Genomic DNA, 14,153 nt, shown 5'->3' with positions numbered 1-14,153 from the left:
CAACCCTAATTGCCAGGAAGTGGGGATGTAATCAGTGATAATTACTGAGAGGGTTAAAGTGGGAGTAGGTGTTTTTTTGTTTTTTTGGGGTTTTTTTTTGGGGGGGGGAGGTTTGGTTCCATTTTGGACATGTTTAAGTTTGCAATGCCTTCGACATCCAAATAAAGATACCAAATTCATCAGTCCGGATCTCAGGGAGAGGTCCACACGGGAATTACATATTCGGGAATTATCCTCATGTTTAAAGCCATGAAACTGGATAGTCATCCAAGGAATGTGTAGAGAGGAGACCTAGCTCCAGAGAACCCTAACATCAGAGTCTGGACTGAGCACAACCAGAGAAGTATGAGAACTAGGAGTCCTATGTATGGTGTCTGGAAATCCAGGAGAAAAGACAGGTGTGAGGACGAAATGAGATGCCGATTATTGGCTAGTCCATGGTAAGCTGTCAAAACAAAAAGCAAGTACAGCACCTTGCTATCACGCTACATCCAGAATCAATCGCAGCAACATCCATTTAGCAACAGAGCCCCGCCAACCTGCAGTCGGTTCCCCAGCGGACAGGTGGGCCCTTCCGTTTCCTGGAATTCTCTGCTGCGAGTCCCCGGCGGCCATCTTGGCTGTGGGCTGCCGGCCGGGAAACTGCGCCTGCGCGGAGGGGACTTCTGGCGGTCTAGGTGCCGCCCTGGGTCTGGAGGTTCGCGGTGGTCGCCAGCTGCGATGACCCAGGCAGAGAAGGGGGATGCGGAGAACGGGAAGGAGAAGGGCGGGGAGAAAGAAAAGGAGCAGCGCGGCGTGAAGCGGCCCATCGTGCCGGCACTGGTGCCGGAGTCGCTGCAGGAGGTTAGGCGCCGCGGGCGGGTCTCAGTGAGGGCCCCGCACTTTAGCCTCAGATCTTGTCTGCCGGGGCTGGGGAGGGGAGGCTGGCGCCCTACGGAAGGCTTCGGGCCCTCACCCTCGTGCGTGGTGCAGAGGTTGCTCGTTCCCCTCCCGGATCGTTGCACACGGGGACGCCCGGCGAGGAAGCCCGGCGCGCTGCGGGGCCAGGAGGGCTCGCTCCGAGGCCCTTACCACGTCCCCACCGCCCACCCCCATCAGCCGCTGCAAGAGCCCCAGCTCCCTGGCCACGAAGCAAGGACAGGGCTATCACCTACTTCCCGAGCTCGTGAGGTTTTAGTGGTGGCAGGTAAAGTTTAGCACCGGGTCTGGCTCACATGGAGAATTTGCGTGTCCTTAGGGGTAAGGGATAGAGGTTTAGGCTTTTTTCTTTCTTAGGAAATCTCAGGTAGTATAGGTCATTTCAAGCTTAAAAGCAGTGAAATGGTAGACACATTTGTCTGAATATACATTTGGAACTGGTATGTCAAAAACTGGACAGGATTAAGTTATACTAACCAGAGGAATTGCAGTAGCATGACAGGCGAAGGATATATATATATTCTTAATAGTGAAGAAAACACCAACATTCCCATAAGAAAATGGACAAAGGCACTGTACAATTCACAGCAGAAATCAGGAGGCATTTAAATGCTTAGAATTTCATATTGGATATCTCTGAGGCAGGTTTCTTACGGGTGGATGTGTTAAGGATAATACCCAACTGGCCAGGCAGCTGTAAAATACATAGCAGTGCCTGGCACATGGTAAGGCCTCAAGGTGGTTATTACTGTTGCATAGAGCTCAGTATTTCCACTTACCTAGTTGAGGGGGCAGATTGGATGGAGGATTCTCCCACTCTGAGGGGGCGGGACGTAGGAGTGAGAGCTGACGTTTGGGGGTGGGGCCACAGATAACAGCGTGGTGTGCGATGGGTTGGTGCAGAGGACCATTAGGAAGTGTTGGGCACAGCAGGTACCTCCTCCATTCCTGATGGTCTGGATGGTTTCTTCAAAGGAGCTGACATCTGGACTAAGACCTGAAAGATGATTAAGGGTTAGCCAGGGGTAAGGTGGAATCTCAGGGAGGGAGAGAACAGCATAGAAGACACCTGGGCTAAGAGGATATGTAGTGTTGGAGAGCAGGATGTCTGGAATTGAGGAAGAGGGAGCAAGAGATGAGACTAGAGATCTTAGCAGACTCGTGAGGATCATAAAAACCCAAGAGTCTGGCCTCCTCGGAAGGCCATGGAGCACTTTGGAAGAGCTAGCCAGACTCTGAGCTATGTGATCAACTCATTTAATCCTCTATGAGGTAGGAACTTATTCCAGAGCAAGGAAATGGCACAATCTGAACTTGAAGCCAGCTCTGTGAAATCAGAGCCTGGGTCCTTAACTGCTTTAACAGCATTTCTTTAACTTCAGTCCGTTGTATAACACCCTTTGGTTTTTCCATAGCTCTGTGGTACCTGTATTATTATTTGCTTAATAACTTTTTTACCCTATCTTACCTTAAGCAGTAATATCCAGGAAACGGTAGTGGAATGTACTGACCACAAAAGAAGTGGCTCTAGAGTAAGGCTAGAGAAGTAGGCAGGGTCTTCATCTTGGAAGTCTGTATGTGATCTTATTGGCCAGGTATGGAAATGTCAAGACACAACTGTAGCTTCAAGGGCAGGACAGAGTAGGTGCTAGCTAATGAGTCAGGCTGGAGTCGTGGTTCTTAACACAGGGATCCTGTTGTCAAAGGGATTGTCAGAGTCTCTTTTACCTTCTCCCACTCCCCACAGAAACTATGAGTCCCTCAACAAGTCTACATGGTAAAGGTATCCAAGGGATTGAGGTTACGTTCTGCCCCCATGAGATCTAAAAAAATTACCATCTGAAAGTAAAGTCCAGTCATCGCTCCACTGTCCTGATTTGTGCTACTTTGTCAGTCCTTGTTCACCGTCACCCAACAATGGATTGTGAATTGCAGCAACGTTTTCTGACTTACGAGGATAGAATTGTGAACTCTGGCTTTTCCACACCAGATTCTTGCCACATTAGATAAATAGCAAAGAACCAAAAAGGGTAAAGTATTTTTAGAAACAATAACCAAAATACAGTGTATGCACACATACACTGGAAGTGGTTGATATATATAAAGCCTTATTTTCCAGCATTACAAAATAATAATTTTATCCTTACATTAACTTCTTTCCTCACCTGTTCAACCAGTGGGTTTAAACCTGAGTTGTCATATTAATCACCTCAGGAGCTTTTGAAAATTGCAGATTCCTAGGCTCTCTCCCTGGAGATTCTGATTTAGAAAATTGGTAATGAAAGTTTAGGGTCAACCTTTTGCTTGTTTATTTTTACAAGCATCTTTAGGTGGTTTCGACTTAGGGAAGCCAGCACTTCACTAGTCATAGTATTCCCCACACTCTCATTCCTTGTTTAACTGTCTTCCCTAGTAAAATTCTCTGATGGTTGGGACTTCGTCTTGGTCACCATTATACCTACTGTGCCTGCGACAAATGCCCAAGAGGTTAATTTGCATTGGATAATTATGGTTCCGTTCATTTAAACAAGTATTTTTTGGACTATGTGAGTCAGATCCTGGGAACACATACAAAATGAGTTTGTATTCAGGCAGGGAGCAGTAGTTTAATGCCTCTCAAAGACCTCCCTTTACAGAATTATTTTAATACCTTTGAGTCATTTAATACCTGATAGTCATTTTAGGAAACTAACTTCTTCGTCTGGTCTGTTACCTACATGTTATTTACCTTGTTACCTGCATATTACTTACTAAGACCACACGCCTATGTTTCATGTTTGCAGCAAATCCAGAGCAACTTCATTGTCGTCATACATCCAGGTTCAACAACTTTAAGGATCGGTCGAGCCACAGACACACTTCCTGCCAGCATTCCTCACGTCATTGCACGAAGACACAAGCAACAAGGGCAGCCCCTATACAAGGACAACTGGCTCCTAAGGGAGGGACTAAATGTAAGTCAGAAATGGAGGACCTGGAGAGAAAGCCCACAGTTTTTTCTTTGGGAGGGTTTAGACATTCAAGTGTACACAGTAATCTTGAATAAACGTTCCTCATGGCTTTAATGTGTTTTAAAATAATAGCATCATTCAGGGTTACAAATACATTTTTCATCTGAGCTAGCGATTTTAGATTGTAAAGAAATAATTATAACAAAAGTAAATCCAACTTTTTTTTAACCCGTGAGGACAAATTGCATATTGATGAAGGTGATCTTTAATGGAAGATACAGAATTGTCATGCACTGAAAATGATGTATTCAGGTCTCTGTTAACTGACTGCCATATTTTCTCTTCTGGATACTTACAGTTTAAGTTGAGCTTATATTTTCAATTCATAAGCAAATTGAATTGTTACAGTAAACACTTATTATAATCTTAGGTCATATCATAACTTAAAGGTAAAAAAATGTGTTTCCTTACAGTAAACATTTATTTTATCCTAGTTTGCAAATGGTAATTATCGGAAAAATTTTTGTGGTAGTAGATGTTAAATATATATATTACATTGTAGTTCACTTTTAAGATTTAAATCAAGGATAGTTTTAGGAACTTGTAGTTTCTGTAATTCTGATAGTACTGTATTTTGCCATGTATAATGCACACTTTTTTGCCCAAATTTGTGAGGAAAAAGTAAGGATGCACATTATACATGGGTGGTACTAATTCCGTATCTATATAAATGTTTTTAATTCTTTTATTTATGCTTATGAGTTAAAAGTGTAATAATAATAAATGCTAAAATTCCTTCATGATACAAAAAACAAGTACCTAAATATAAGCAAATAAAAATTTGAATTAAGAAATTAAAATGAAATATTTTTTCCCTGAAAGTTTGGGCCAAAATCGTGGGTGCACGTTATACATGAGAGTGCATCATACACAGCAAAATACGATAAGTCTTAGGGTATGATAAGTCTTTGTAGCATAACTAGCAGACTATACTCAAGTCCAATTTCTAAGCGTAAATATAATTTGACAATGTAAGAGTCTAATATTCACTTATATCTTTGTATCCTATAATTCTACTTTAGGAAATAAATCTCAGGAATAAAAATTGAAAGAAAACAAAACATTTCTACAAAATTTATGGATATATTCTTTATAATATCACAATAACTTGAATACTTGTTGGTTGAGCAAAATAACATGAAGGAATATTACAAAATTGTTACAACATTGCAAACAGGAGAATTATATAAATACTCAGATGGAAGTCTCTGAAATACTTTGTAAGTGTAAAGTAGTGAAACTGATTTGCCATAAAATTTTCTATCAACCCAAAGTCACTTGAAGTTAATAGATTTTTGCAGATAGTTGGTTTATAGTGATGGTTCTTTTATGATTTTTTAATTTATAAATAACAAAAAGATTACTTTGAATACATATGACAGAGATTAAGGAAATGCTACTTGTTGACAAAGGAGCATTTCCCAGTGCTGCATTAAATTAGTAGTTTGCGAGATTGTATTCCCTTTTCACTAAATCCTTTGTACTGCTCATACTTTGTTCTTTCTTCCCCAGAAACCTGAAAGTAATGAACAAAGACAAAATGGTCTTAAAATGGTGGATCAAGCCATATGGTCTAAAAAGATGTCAAATGGTACCAGACGGATTCCTGTGTCCCCTGAACAGGTTCAGTCTCAACTGCATTATTCTCAGATTTATTCTTTTAGTGCAGCTATTATATCATAATGCCATTTGTGTGTTCTCCCTATTTCATTGCAAATGCAAGATGTGATTTCCTTTAAAAAGAAAAAAAACCAGTTAACCACCTAAGGAATACTTGAATCAGTGTCACAGATGCTTAGGCAAGCCAAATAATTGATAAGGTGGTGTTTTTTACTGTAAGTCGATGAAAATTTACAGTTTACCTGAGAGTCTTAAGTGTATAATTCCAGGATCTTGGTGGGAAGCTATATTCTTAACCACATTTGTTATTTTAAAATGATAAACCAATACTATTAGGAACGGCTATGAGTCAGTATGATATGTAAATTTGTATTCAACTTTAGGCAGAGTGCATTATTAATTTTGGACTGGCTGTGAGTCACGGCCTAGGTATTAAAAAAATCACAGGAAAAATAAAGATTGTGGAAAAGGGCAAGAGAATCCTTTTATTACCAGTCAATATTTTACCAAATATCTTGGATTTGTGATTAAAATTTGCCATTGTATCTGGTCTGTGAGAGAGGAGAAAAAAGGACTCACACTACACCCACCCTTTTTTTTCCCCTTGCATGAATTCAGAGAATTGTCTGATGTGCTTTTGTTTCAGGCACGCTCCTACAATAAGCAGATGCGACCTGCAATTTTAGATCACTGTTCTGGAAATAAGTGGACAAACACAACTCATCACCCTGAGTTTTTGGTAGGAGAAGAGGTAAGAAACTTATTTGCGCTGAAATGGAAGAAGAAAACCTGATCCTAGTGCTAAAGTTCACTTACTTTGCAATCCAGTTGTAGTTTTCTAGCATTCCATAATCCTACTTTGAGGACCATATAGTCACACTGGCTCCTGAAATGTTAGATACTCTGCTCTCAACATTTAGAACGCTCAGCAAAATACTAATCAGCAAATAATTTCTGGCCTTAGAATTTTGAACGTGAATTCAGAAAACCCTGAGAGAAGAGTTTTAACAATGTGTTCATCTTCGTCTTTTCTAGGCCTTGTATGTTAATCCACTGGACTGTTACAATATTCACTGGCCTATTAGAAGAGGTCAGTTAAATATTCACCCAGGACCTGGGGGCTCCCTTACAGCTGTTCTGGCAGATATTGAAGTAATATGGTCTCATGCAATACAAAAATACTTGGAAATTCCTCTGAAAGATTTAAAGGTGAGCTCAAATTTTCCAGTTACTTGGATTGTCTTTAAGATTCTTGGTCAGTAGAAGTATGCATTACTGAGTTGTTTGTTATACCATGCCCTGGAAGCACTCTCGGCCTTAAGGTGTTGAGCATATCTTCTTCACTGAATTCCCCTTTAGTGCTTTCTCTTTATTATTCTGTTGGTTTCTTTGGTGTCTCTCTACTGCTCTGCAGGCAGCAAGCTTATTTATGTTTATGCCTTGTCCTGGAACTTTTTTAGATATATCAGTTGTTTTACTTTTTATTTCACAATCTTTAAGTAATTCCAAGGGGAAAAAAACTTCCACATTTTCTGTTTTTCAGAAAACCCAAAAGATAGCAGAGAGGTCTGAGCTTTAATTTTGGGTTTTTAACCATTGCTGCTACTTTAGAGAGAATCCTCTTTGAAGACAAGTGTGGTGAAATTCATTTTCACCCGGCGTTACGTTAACCATTTAATCTTTTCTTTCTTTGTTCTTCTTTTTAGTATTACAGATGTATCTTGTTAATTCCTGATATCTATAATAAACAGCATGTGAAAGAATTAGTGAATATGATCCTAATGAAGATGGGTTTTTCAGGTATGTGTGATAGTCCAGTGAAACCTACTTGAAATGAGACTCATTCTCATTTTTACTGACAAAGTTAATTCAATTCACTGCTTTATGGAAATGCTTATTTGAGAGAACCAGCAATGCTTGAACATTTACCCAGAGGTTCCTAGACTTCAGTTGATAATGTGTCTGGGAGTGTTCTTGCTTCCCAGCTGATCGCTCCTCTGCCTTTGGTTTTTCAGGGATTGTGGTCCATCAGGAGTCTGTGTGCGCCACCTTTGGCAGTGGTTTAAGCAGCACCTGCATTGTGGATGTTGGGGACCAGAAGACCAGTGTGTGCTGTGTGGAGGATGGGGTCTCTCATCGGAACACTCGGTGAGGAACTTGGGAGTGGGCATGCCCCACTTCTTCCCTCACCGTATGCTTAATGTTCAACTATAAAGCATCACCAGGAAGAAAGAAATTACTTATAAGGAATTATATATTCAAAGTTTGCGTAGGAAACCAGCAAGATTGTAGAAGTGCAAATTCTAACAAGGCTGCAAACAACTGACTCTACCCTTCCCTTTGGAACTCTCTAATACGAGTTCACATCAGCAGCTGTGTGTTGTATGCTTTCCACGGAGGAAGCCTGTGGTTAGCTCTGTGTCTGGTGCTGTGGTCTGGCCTAGAGATACCAGTCACACTCACAGCAAAGTTTTATTTAGGCAAGTCGTGTAGGAGAAAATAAGTTTTCAGGTCCGAGTTCTCTAACTAGCTAGCATTTTGAGTATTTGCTTTTCTTGTCGTAAATGGTGTTCAGTGAGTGATGAGTTACTTTATGGTGGTCAAGTCCCTTCATGGTGTAATCACTGAGACAAGCGTTAATATTATAAAATAAACATCAGGAGCAGATTGCTGCTTGTCCTTCCTGAGACAAGCCCAACACAGGTGAGCACACTCAGATAGTGCACATATGTGTTCTCTGCAGCATTTTGCTCTCAGGATGGCTCCTTCAGGATGCTTTAATTCTTCTTGTCCCTTACAGTAGGTAGTTTGAATCTCAAGGTATAGAAACAAGTTTCAAAGAGGGCCCAGCAGTCCATGAGAAAGGTTACCTGCTGCCTCCCATCCCAAGGTGCGATGCATTCTAAAACTCAGTGTGAGTTTTTTTCGCTCATCCATCGTTTGTATTGTCTGATGCCAGTGGTTCTCCAGGTATGGAGAAAACACTGGCTTCAAATCTCCAACCACTAAAATAATGTAGATGTGGTCTTTCCAAATCATAGACACGTTCAGTTAGTGGATAGTATTCGCTAGGATTTCTCTCATAAGTTTGTCTTAGGGTGTCAGTGCCTGCCTCTTTTATATGCTGGTGATTGTGCATAGGCAAATGGTAAACAGTTGGTTTGGAAATGAGTTGGATTTAATACTCTTTTCTGTTTCTTGGATACTTTTTGCAAAAAGCATGACTGCTTCTAGGTGCCCTACCACTGTTTTTTTTTCTAGAGTTCCTTTTCTCCCTCTCATCCATCCAACTGTCCTTTCATTCTTTAATTACGTATTCCTACCACAAACATTGCTTGAAACTCGGTGTGTTCCACTGTGCCAACTTGAGTTCTTGAATCACCCACTGCACCTTCTTCACTGACAGGTTACCCATCTGCCCTTTTCCCTCTAGGCTCTGTCTGGCATACGGGGGATCTGATGTATCAAGATGTTTCTACTGGCTGATGCAGCGAGCTGGGTTCCCTTACAGAGAATGCCAGTTAACAAATAAAATGGATTGCCTTCTTCTGCAGCACCTTAAAGAAACGTTTTGTCATTTAGATCAGGTGGGAGCAAAGTTAAAATTGATGATTATTTTTGTTTTCAGGAAAAATTTAAGACACTTAAAAGGCAATTAAAATTTTAACAATATCATACGCCTCTTTCAATTTAAGTTAATAAACCCTTGAAGCTGAAACACGTAAGGAGTGAGAGTTTCTTGGTAACGTCAGAGCTATGAGGATATGTCTCGGGTTCTGGAAAACAGCTTGTTTTTTTGGAGAAAGAGAGTTTAGTATATAACTCTCTCTATAGGCTCTGTAATGATTCTGATAAAGGATGAAGATAAACCTTTAGGTGTGATGAGTAGTAGCAGGTAAAGATATAGGTACAGTCATTTAATAAAATGGTACCATTTGAAGCAATTTATTAGTATTGTGAACAGTCAGCATTTAATCATTACTACATATGGATTGCTACCTTTTTATACTCTGTTTTAGACCCTGTTTTCACCTTTTTCAAGTAACATAATTCTGAATCAAAAACATTTTTGAGAAACATAAGACTAGGTAACATTCCTTAGTTATTGAGGACATTTGCTTATTGATTTGGGTCATTGTATTAGTGATTCTTGATAATAAATGCAGACGATGGAAATTTCACAGATGTTAAAAGGGAAGCAAGTTATCATTGAACTCTTGTTTTATTCAGTTCTACTGCAAGTGGTAGTCGTAGGGCAGCCTTTTTATAGGTGAGGTGTAGATGGAAGGCAGGCTTAATTGTATTTGGAGGAGTTTACGTGCACTTTTACTGATTCACTGACAGCATCTTTTCCTGGAATCAGGACATCTCTGGGCTTCAGGACCATGAATTTCAGATTCGACATCCGGATTCCCCTGCCCTACTTTACCAGTTTCGATTAGGAGATGAAAAACTCCAGGTAACATGCGGGTGTATATTTTCGTGGGTAGAAAGAAAGCCAGCCAAGCTCAATCAGCCTGAGAGAACATGTACTCTCTGGGAACCTCATGAGGTCAGAATGTCGGCTGCTTCAAGATTATTCACTAAACCAAATTAGAATAGGTCTGAGGACTCTTGTTAATTAACCACTCTGTGATTAGTTATTTAGAGGGAGAGGCACCCTTCTTATTAGGTAATTATAAAGTAGATTACTAGGTACTTTACAATTGCTTTGAGATTTTGCGGTGTCATGTTACCCATTCAGTTGGAGAAGTGAGTTTTCTGGCTTATATTACACTGAAGAAATAATGCTACTTCCTAAAAAAGAACACTACCCAGTCTAACTTCTAGGATCTAGTCTGCCAGTTTCGTTTTTAGAAGAACAAAATTTAATGGATCAGTTATTTTCAAGAGGCAGTGTTTTGATCATTCTTTTCCTTCCATGCACAGGCTCCAATGGCTTTGTTTTACCCAGCAACTTTTGGAATCGTTGGACAAAAAATGACAACTCTGCAGCACAGGTCCCAGGGTGACCCTGAGGACCCTCATGATGAACATTACCTGCTGGCCACACAGAGCAAACAAGAACAGGTCTGGGTGATTCCGGTGTGAAAGGAGGCAGTTTTGCCCATAGTTAATGGATCACTGCAGTCACTACAGTCTGACAGCATACTAAAGCTAACACTGTTTTTAGAACTGTAGATGAAGTGAAGTCTAAATTTAAAATGTGGATGACAGATTTTTTTTGTTCAGCAGACATTAATCCAATTTTCACAATACCAGGCCGCACATTTAAAAGTTAATTTAATGAAACTACTTCCCTTGTATATGTTGCATTATCTACTTTGGAGTATTTATCCATAGTAAATATTTTCAGTAAAATCTCACCTATTTTTTTAATCATACTGCGTGAGAAGTGTGAGGCATAGGCAAAGAGCGGAATTCCTCTGTTCAAAGCTGATCCCAGTAACAGGACGTCTGTTGCAGGGCCAACGATTAAAACTATTATCTGCTAATGAAATAGCAGCTCATAGTGGAGAGAAGAGGGCTGTAAACCTTTTCTAGTCTTCCTTCCTCTCCTAAAGGTGAGCATGAGGTGGTTAGTTTAGGTCTGAAAATGAGGGTTCCATAACAGTCACTGGCCCAAGAGTTCCACTGAAATACTCCACTTAAAAACTCAGTTCAAGTGGGGCAAGGCGCGTCTACACTGACATCTCAATTTTAAAACCCAACCACTAACAGTAAGGTCCTAGACCAGCCCTGCCTGCCAGTGACGCTTTGGCTTGTCAGCGCAGCCTCATCTTCTGCACACCCCGTCTCACGCCAGGTTATCTGGGAATGGGTCCCAGGTGGTTGGCTGTGTACTGTAGTGCATTTCCTTTCTGCACCACAGTGCCAGGCCTGTTTTATAGTGTATAGTGTGTGTGTGTGTGGGGGGGGGGGGGGCGGGGGGGGGGTTAGCTGGAGAACATCAGCCTTGTTGTGTCCTGGTCATACCACCTACCTGAGTGTCCTTTTCATTGATTTAAAGTCTGCCAAAGCTACTGCTGACCGCAAGTCTGCATCCAAACCCATTGGATTTGAAGGGGATCTCCGTGGCCCGTCCTCTGATCTTCCAGAAAGACTGCATTCCCAGGAGGTAGATTTGGGACCCTCCCAGGGAGACTGTCTGATGGCTGGCAACGACTCTGAGGAGGCCCTGACGGCTCTGATGTCCAGGAAGACCGCCATCTCGCTGTTTGAAGGGAAAGCCCTGGGCCTGGACAAAGCCATCCTGCACAGCATAGACTGCTGCTGTAAGCACGTGGGGGAGGCGGGGAGATCACAGTTAAGTGAACGGGTTCAAGCAGGGCTGTGGCTGTGCAGGGGTCAAGCACGTTCACGCAGAAGCAAGCGAGCCTACCTTGTGCTTCACTTGTCAGGTGTCGGGCTGGTTCCTGGCCCTGTTGGAGGAAACCACAATAAGTCAAACTATCACACAAATGTGAATTTGCAACTGTGACAGGTGCAACAAAATTAAACTGAGGGGTACTGACTGGGCGCTTCTGACTGCAGGATTTAATAAGGGATTTTTACTCCATAGAAGTCAGGGAAGGCTCCCTCAAGGAAAAGCCACTTGAGAGATATCTGGGCGGTGGGTAGGGGTTACAGGTGGAGTGGCATTCCAGGCAGAGAAAGAAGCCTGTGTGAGGGCCAGTATGGCTAAGACACAGGGTGTGAGGATGAGGCAAGAGAAGTGAGTCCACGCCACGTTGGACTTTTTAGGCCCCCTGAGAGATTTTGGTCCTGATGCTGTGAGTAGTGAGTGTGGGGATGGGGGCAGCAACATTCTCACATTTGTATTTTGTGAAGTTCCTCTGCATTGTTGAGGGTGGGCTGGAGAGAGATCCTGAAAAAGGCTGCTCTTGCAGTCGTCCAAGCAAAAGGTGGTGGTGGCTTGGCCTAGGGTGGATATGGGGAAAAACGTGGAAGGGCTATTACTGTCGTTTCAGCATCTGACGATACCAAAAAGAAGATGTACAGCTCCATCCTGGTGGTGGGAGGTGGTTTGATGTTTCATAAAGCTCAAGAATTTCTGCAGCACAGAATTCTCAACAAAATGCCACCTTCATTCAGGCGAATTATTGAAAATGTGGAAGTGATCACAAGGCCCAAGGTATATTCATGATGCAAGTTGGACTGTATGCAAGTGAAACCAGCACTAATTATTTGAAATTATAATGTTGTATATAAAAGAGGTGAAATCCTAGGAGCCATGGACTTGTGTTTGGGGAGTTCTGGAGGGTTTGGGGCAAGTGGAATAATTCGAGCAAGTCACAGATGTCGTGAAAGGAGCTCTGGATTAGGCGATTGCATTCCTGGGTTTTAGGCCCTGCTGTGCTCTCCAGAACCAGCAGGACTGACTTCTGCCTTTGTAAAGGGACAGTGGGGCAAGGAGAAGACAGACGGGTCTCACGCCATCGGCCACACAGCTCCATTTTTCTCTCTTTCACGTTAAGCATCTGCTGCTGGTCCCTGGACCAGGTGATCTTGAAGGATCTTTTAGGCTTGAACTTTCTTGAACAGAAATATAAACCTAGGAATTTAGAAACAGAGTGTGCCTATATTTCATGATATCTCACTGACAATTCCTGGGAATGTACTTATTTAATTTTAATCCTGAGGGAGGGATTGTGGGATATATTTAGTCTACTCAAATATCAAAATCAGTTATTTCCTATTATATATGTTCTGCCTTACGGGCTGAATGTGGAATAATAGTGGATAGTAGCAGCTTCAGAAATAAAAAGTTTTCTGGTCAGTTGAAACAGACACCTGTAGTGCATGTGTCCTGTATGGGTCGTTAATTCAGGTTGAAAATCTGGCTTATTAGGTATTGACTCAGCAAGGTTTTTTTCCACCCCCAAATTCAAGTAAATGATTAAGTGTATATCTTGTCTGCTTGTGCTGACATGTCTTTATCACTTCTCTAGGACATGGATCCTCGGCTGATTGCATGGAAAGGGGGGGCAGTGCTGGCTTGTCTGGATACAACCCAGGAACTGTGGATCTATCAGCGAGAATGGCAGCGCTTTGGTGTCCGTATGCTGCGAGAGCGAGCTGCCTTTGTGTGGTGAAATGAGCAAAGTCACTGTTAAAGGCCCACAACCAGCCTCATGTATAAAAGACTCTTACAGAATATATGTGTTTTAATTTATTGAGCTAGAGGCTTAAGTTTCGTGGAAAATAAATGAATTTTAACTTTTATGTTGAGGACATGACATTGGTGTGAAATTATAAGCTGCTTTTGTAGTCAAGACATTTGAGCATGAAAGATCCTTTCTCAGCGTCTCAGGAACTCCCCAAGGATGTGAAAGGTGCTGTAGAGCAGTTCTCAAGTGGTGATGCCCTTCGTTTACATTGATTTCTGAGTGTCATCAGGTTATGAGGATTGGATGTGTGACGTATGGACCTGAATTATGAGAACTGTATGATCATGAAATTTTCCTTATTGTCTACAACAGTGAGCACACAGGATGTGACTCGCGTGCTCTTGGAATTCCAAATGAATAAAAAGTTTTGTTTTTTTCATTTTCTGTTGAATTACAAAAAAGATTGGGGCCCATTTGGATCTAGATTTGCAGA

At 41.7% G+C, this 14,153-nt stretch overlaps 1 protein-coding gene across 1 annotated transcript; it reads left to right on the top strand.

Moving 5' to 3' along the window:
- Nucleotides 1–634: 634 nt before the first annotated feature.
- On the top strand, nucleotides 635–14,099 carry ACTR8 (actin related protein 8). The gene is made up of 13 exons (XM_019724252.2): nucleotides 635–843; nucleotides 3,702–3,872; nucleotides 5,442–5,552; nucleotides 6,196–6,300; nucleotides 6,585–6,758; nucleotides 7,256–7,349; nucleotides 7,565–7,697; nucleotides 8,983–9,136; nucleotides 9,913–10,008; nucleotides 10,479–10,619; nucleotides 11,560–11,824; nucleotides 12,521–12,684; nucleotides 13,502–14,099. The coding sequence occupies exons 1-13, from the start codon at nucleotides 721–723 to the stop codon at nucleotides 13,643–13,645; spliced, it is 1,875 nt and encodes a 624-aa protein (XP_019579811.1). The 5' UTR covers nucleotides 635–720; the 3' UTR covers nucleotides 13,646–14,099.
- Nucleotides 14,100–14,153: the final 54 nt, after the last annotated feature.

This window comes from Rhinolophus sinicus, linkage group LG10 (assembly GCF_036562045.2).
Source record: "Rhinolophus sinicus isolate RSC01 linkage group LG10, ASM3656204v1, whole genome shotgun sequence".
Lineage (NCBI taxonomy): Eukaryota > Metazoa > Chordata > Mammalia > Chiroptera > Rhinolophidae > Rhinolophus > Rhinolophus sinicus.
The sequence above is the reverse complement of the archived record's forward strand: the minus strand, read 5'-3'. Positions and strand labels throughout refer to the sequence as shown.

What these genes read in the sequence shown, in the direction of transcription:
- ACTR8 (XM_019724252.2), top strand. Translation starts at nt 721, where the DNA reads ATGACCCAGGCAGAGAAGGGGGATGCGGAGAACGGGAAGGAGAAGGGC. An exon ending in AATGAAGATGGGTTTTTCAG is followed by an intron (nt 7,350 to 7,564) that starts GTATGTGTGATA and finishes TTGGTTTTTCAG; the next exon opens with GGATTGTGGTCCATCAGGAG. An exon ending in GTCTCTCATCGGAACACTCG is followed by an intron (nt 7,698 to 8,982) that starts GTGAGGAACTTG and finishes TTTTCCCTCTAG; the next exon opens with GCTCTGTCTGGCATACGGGG.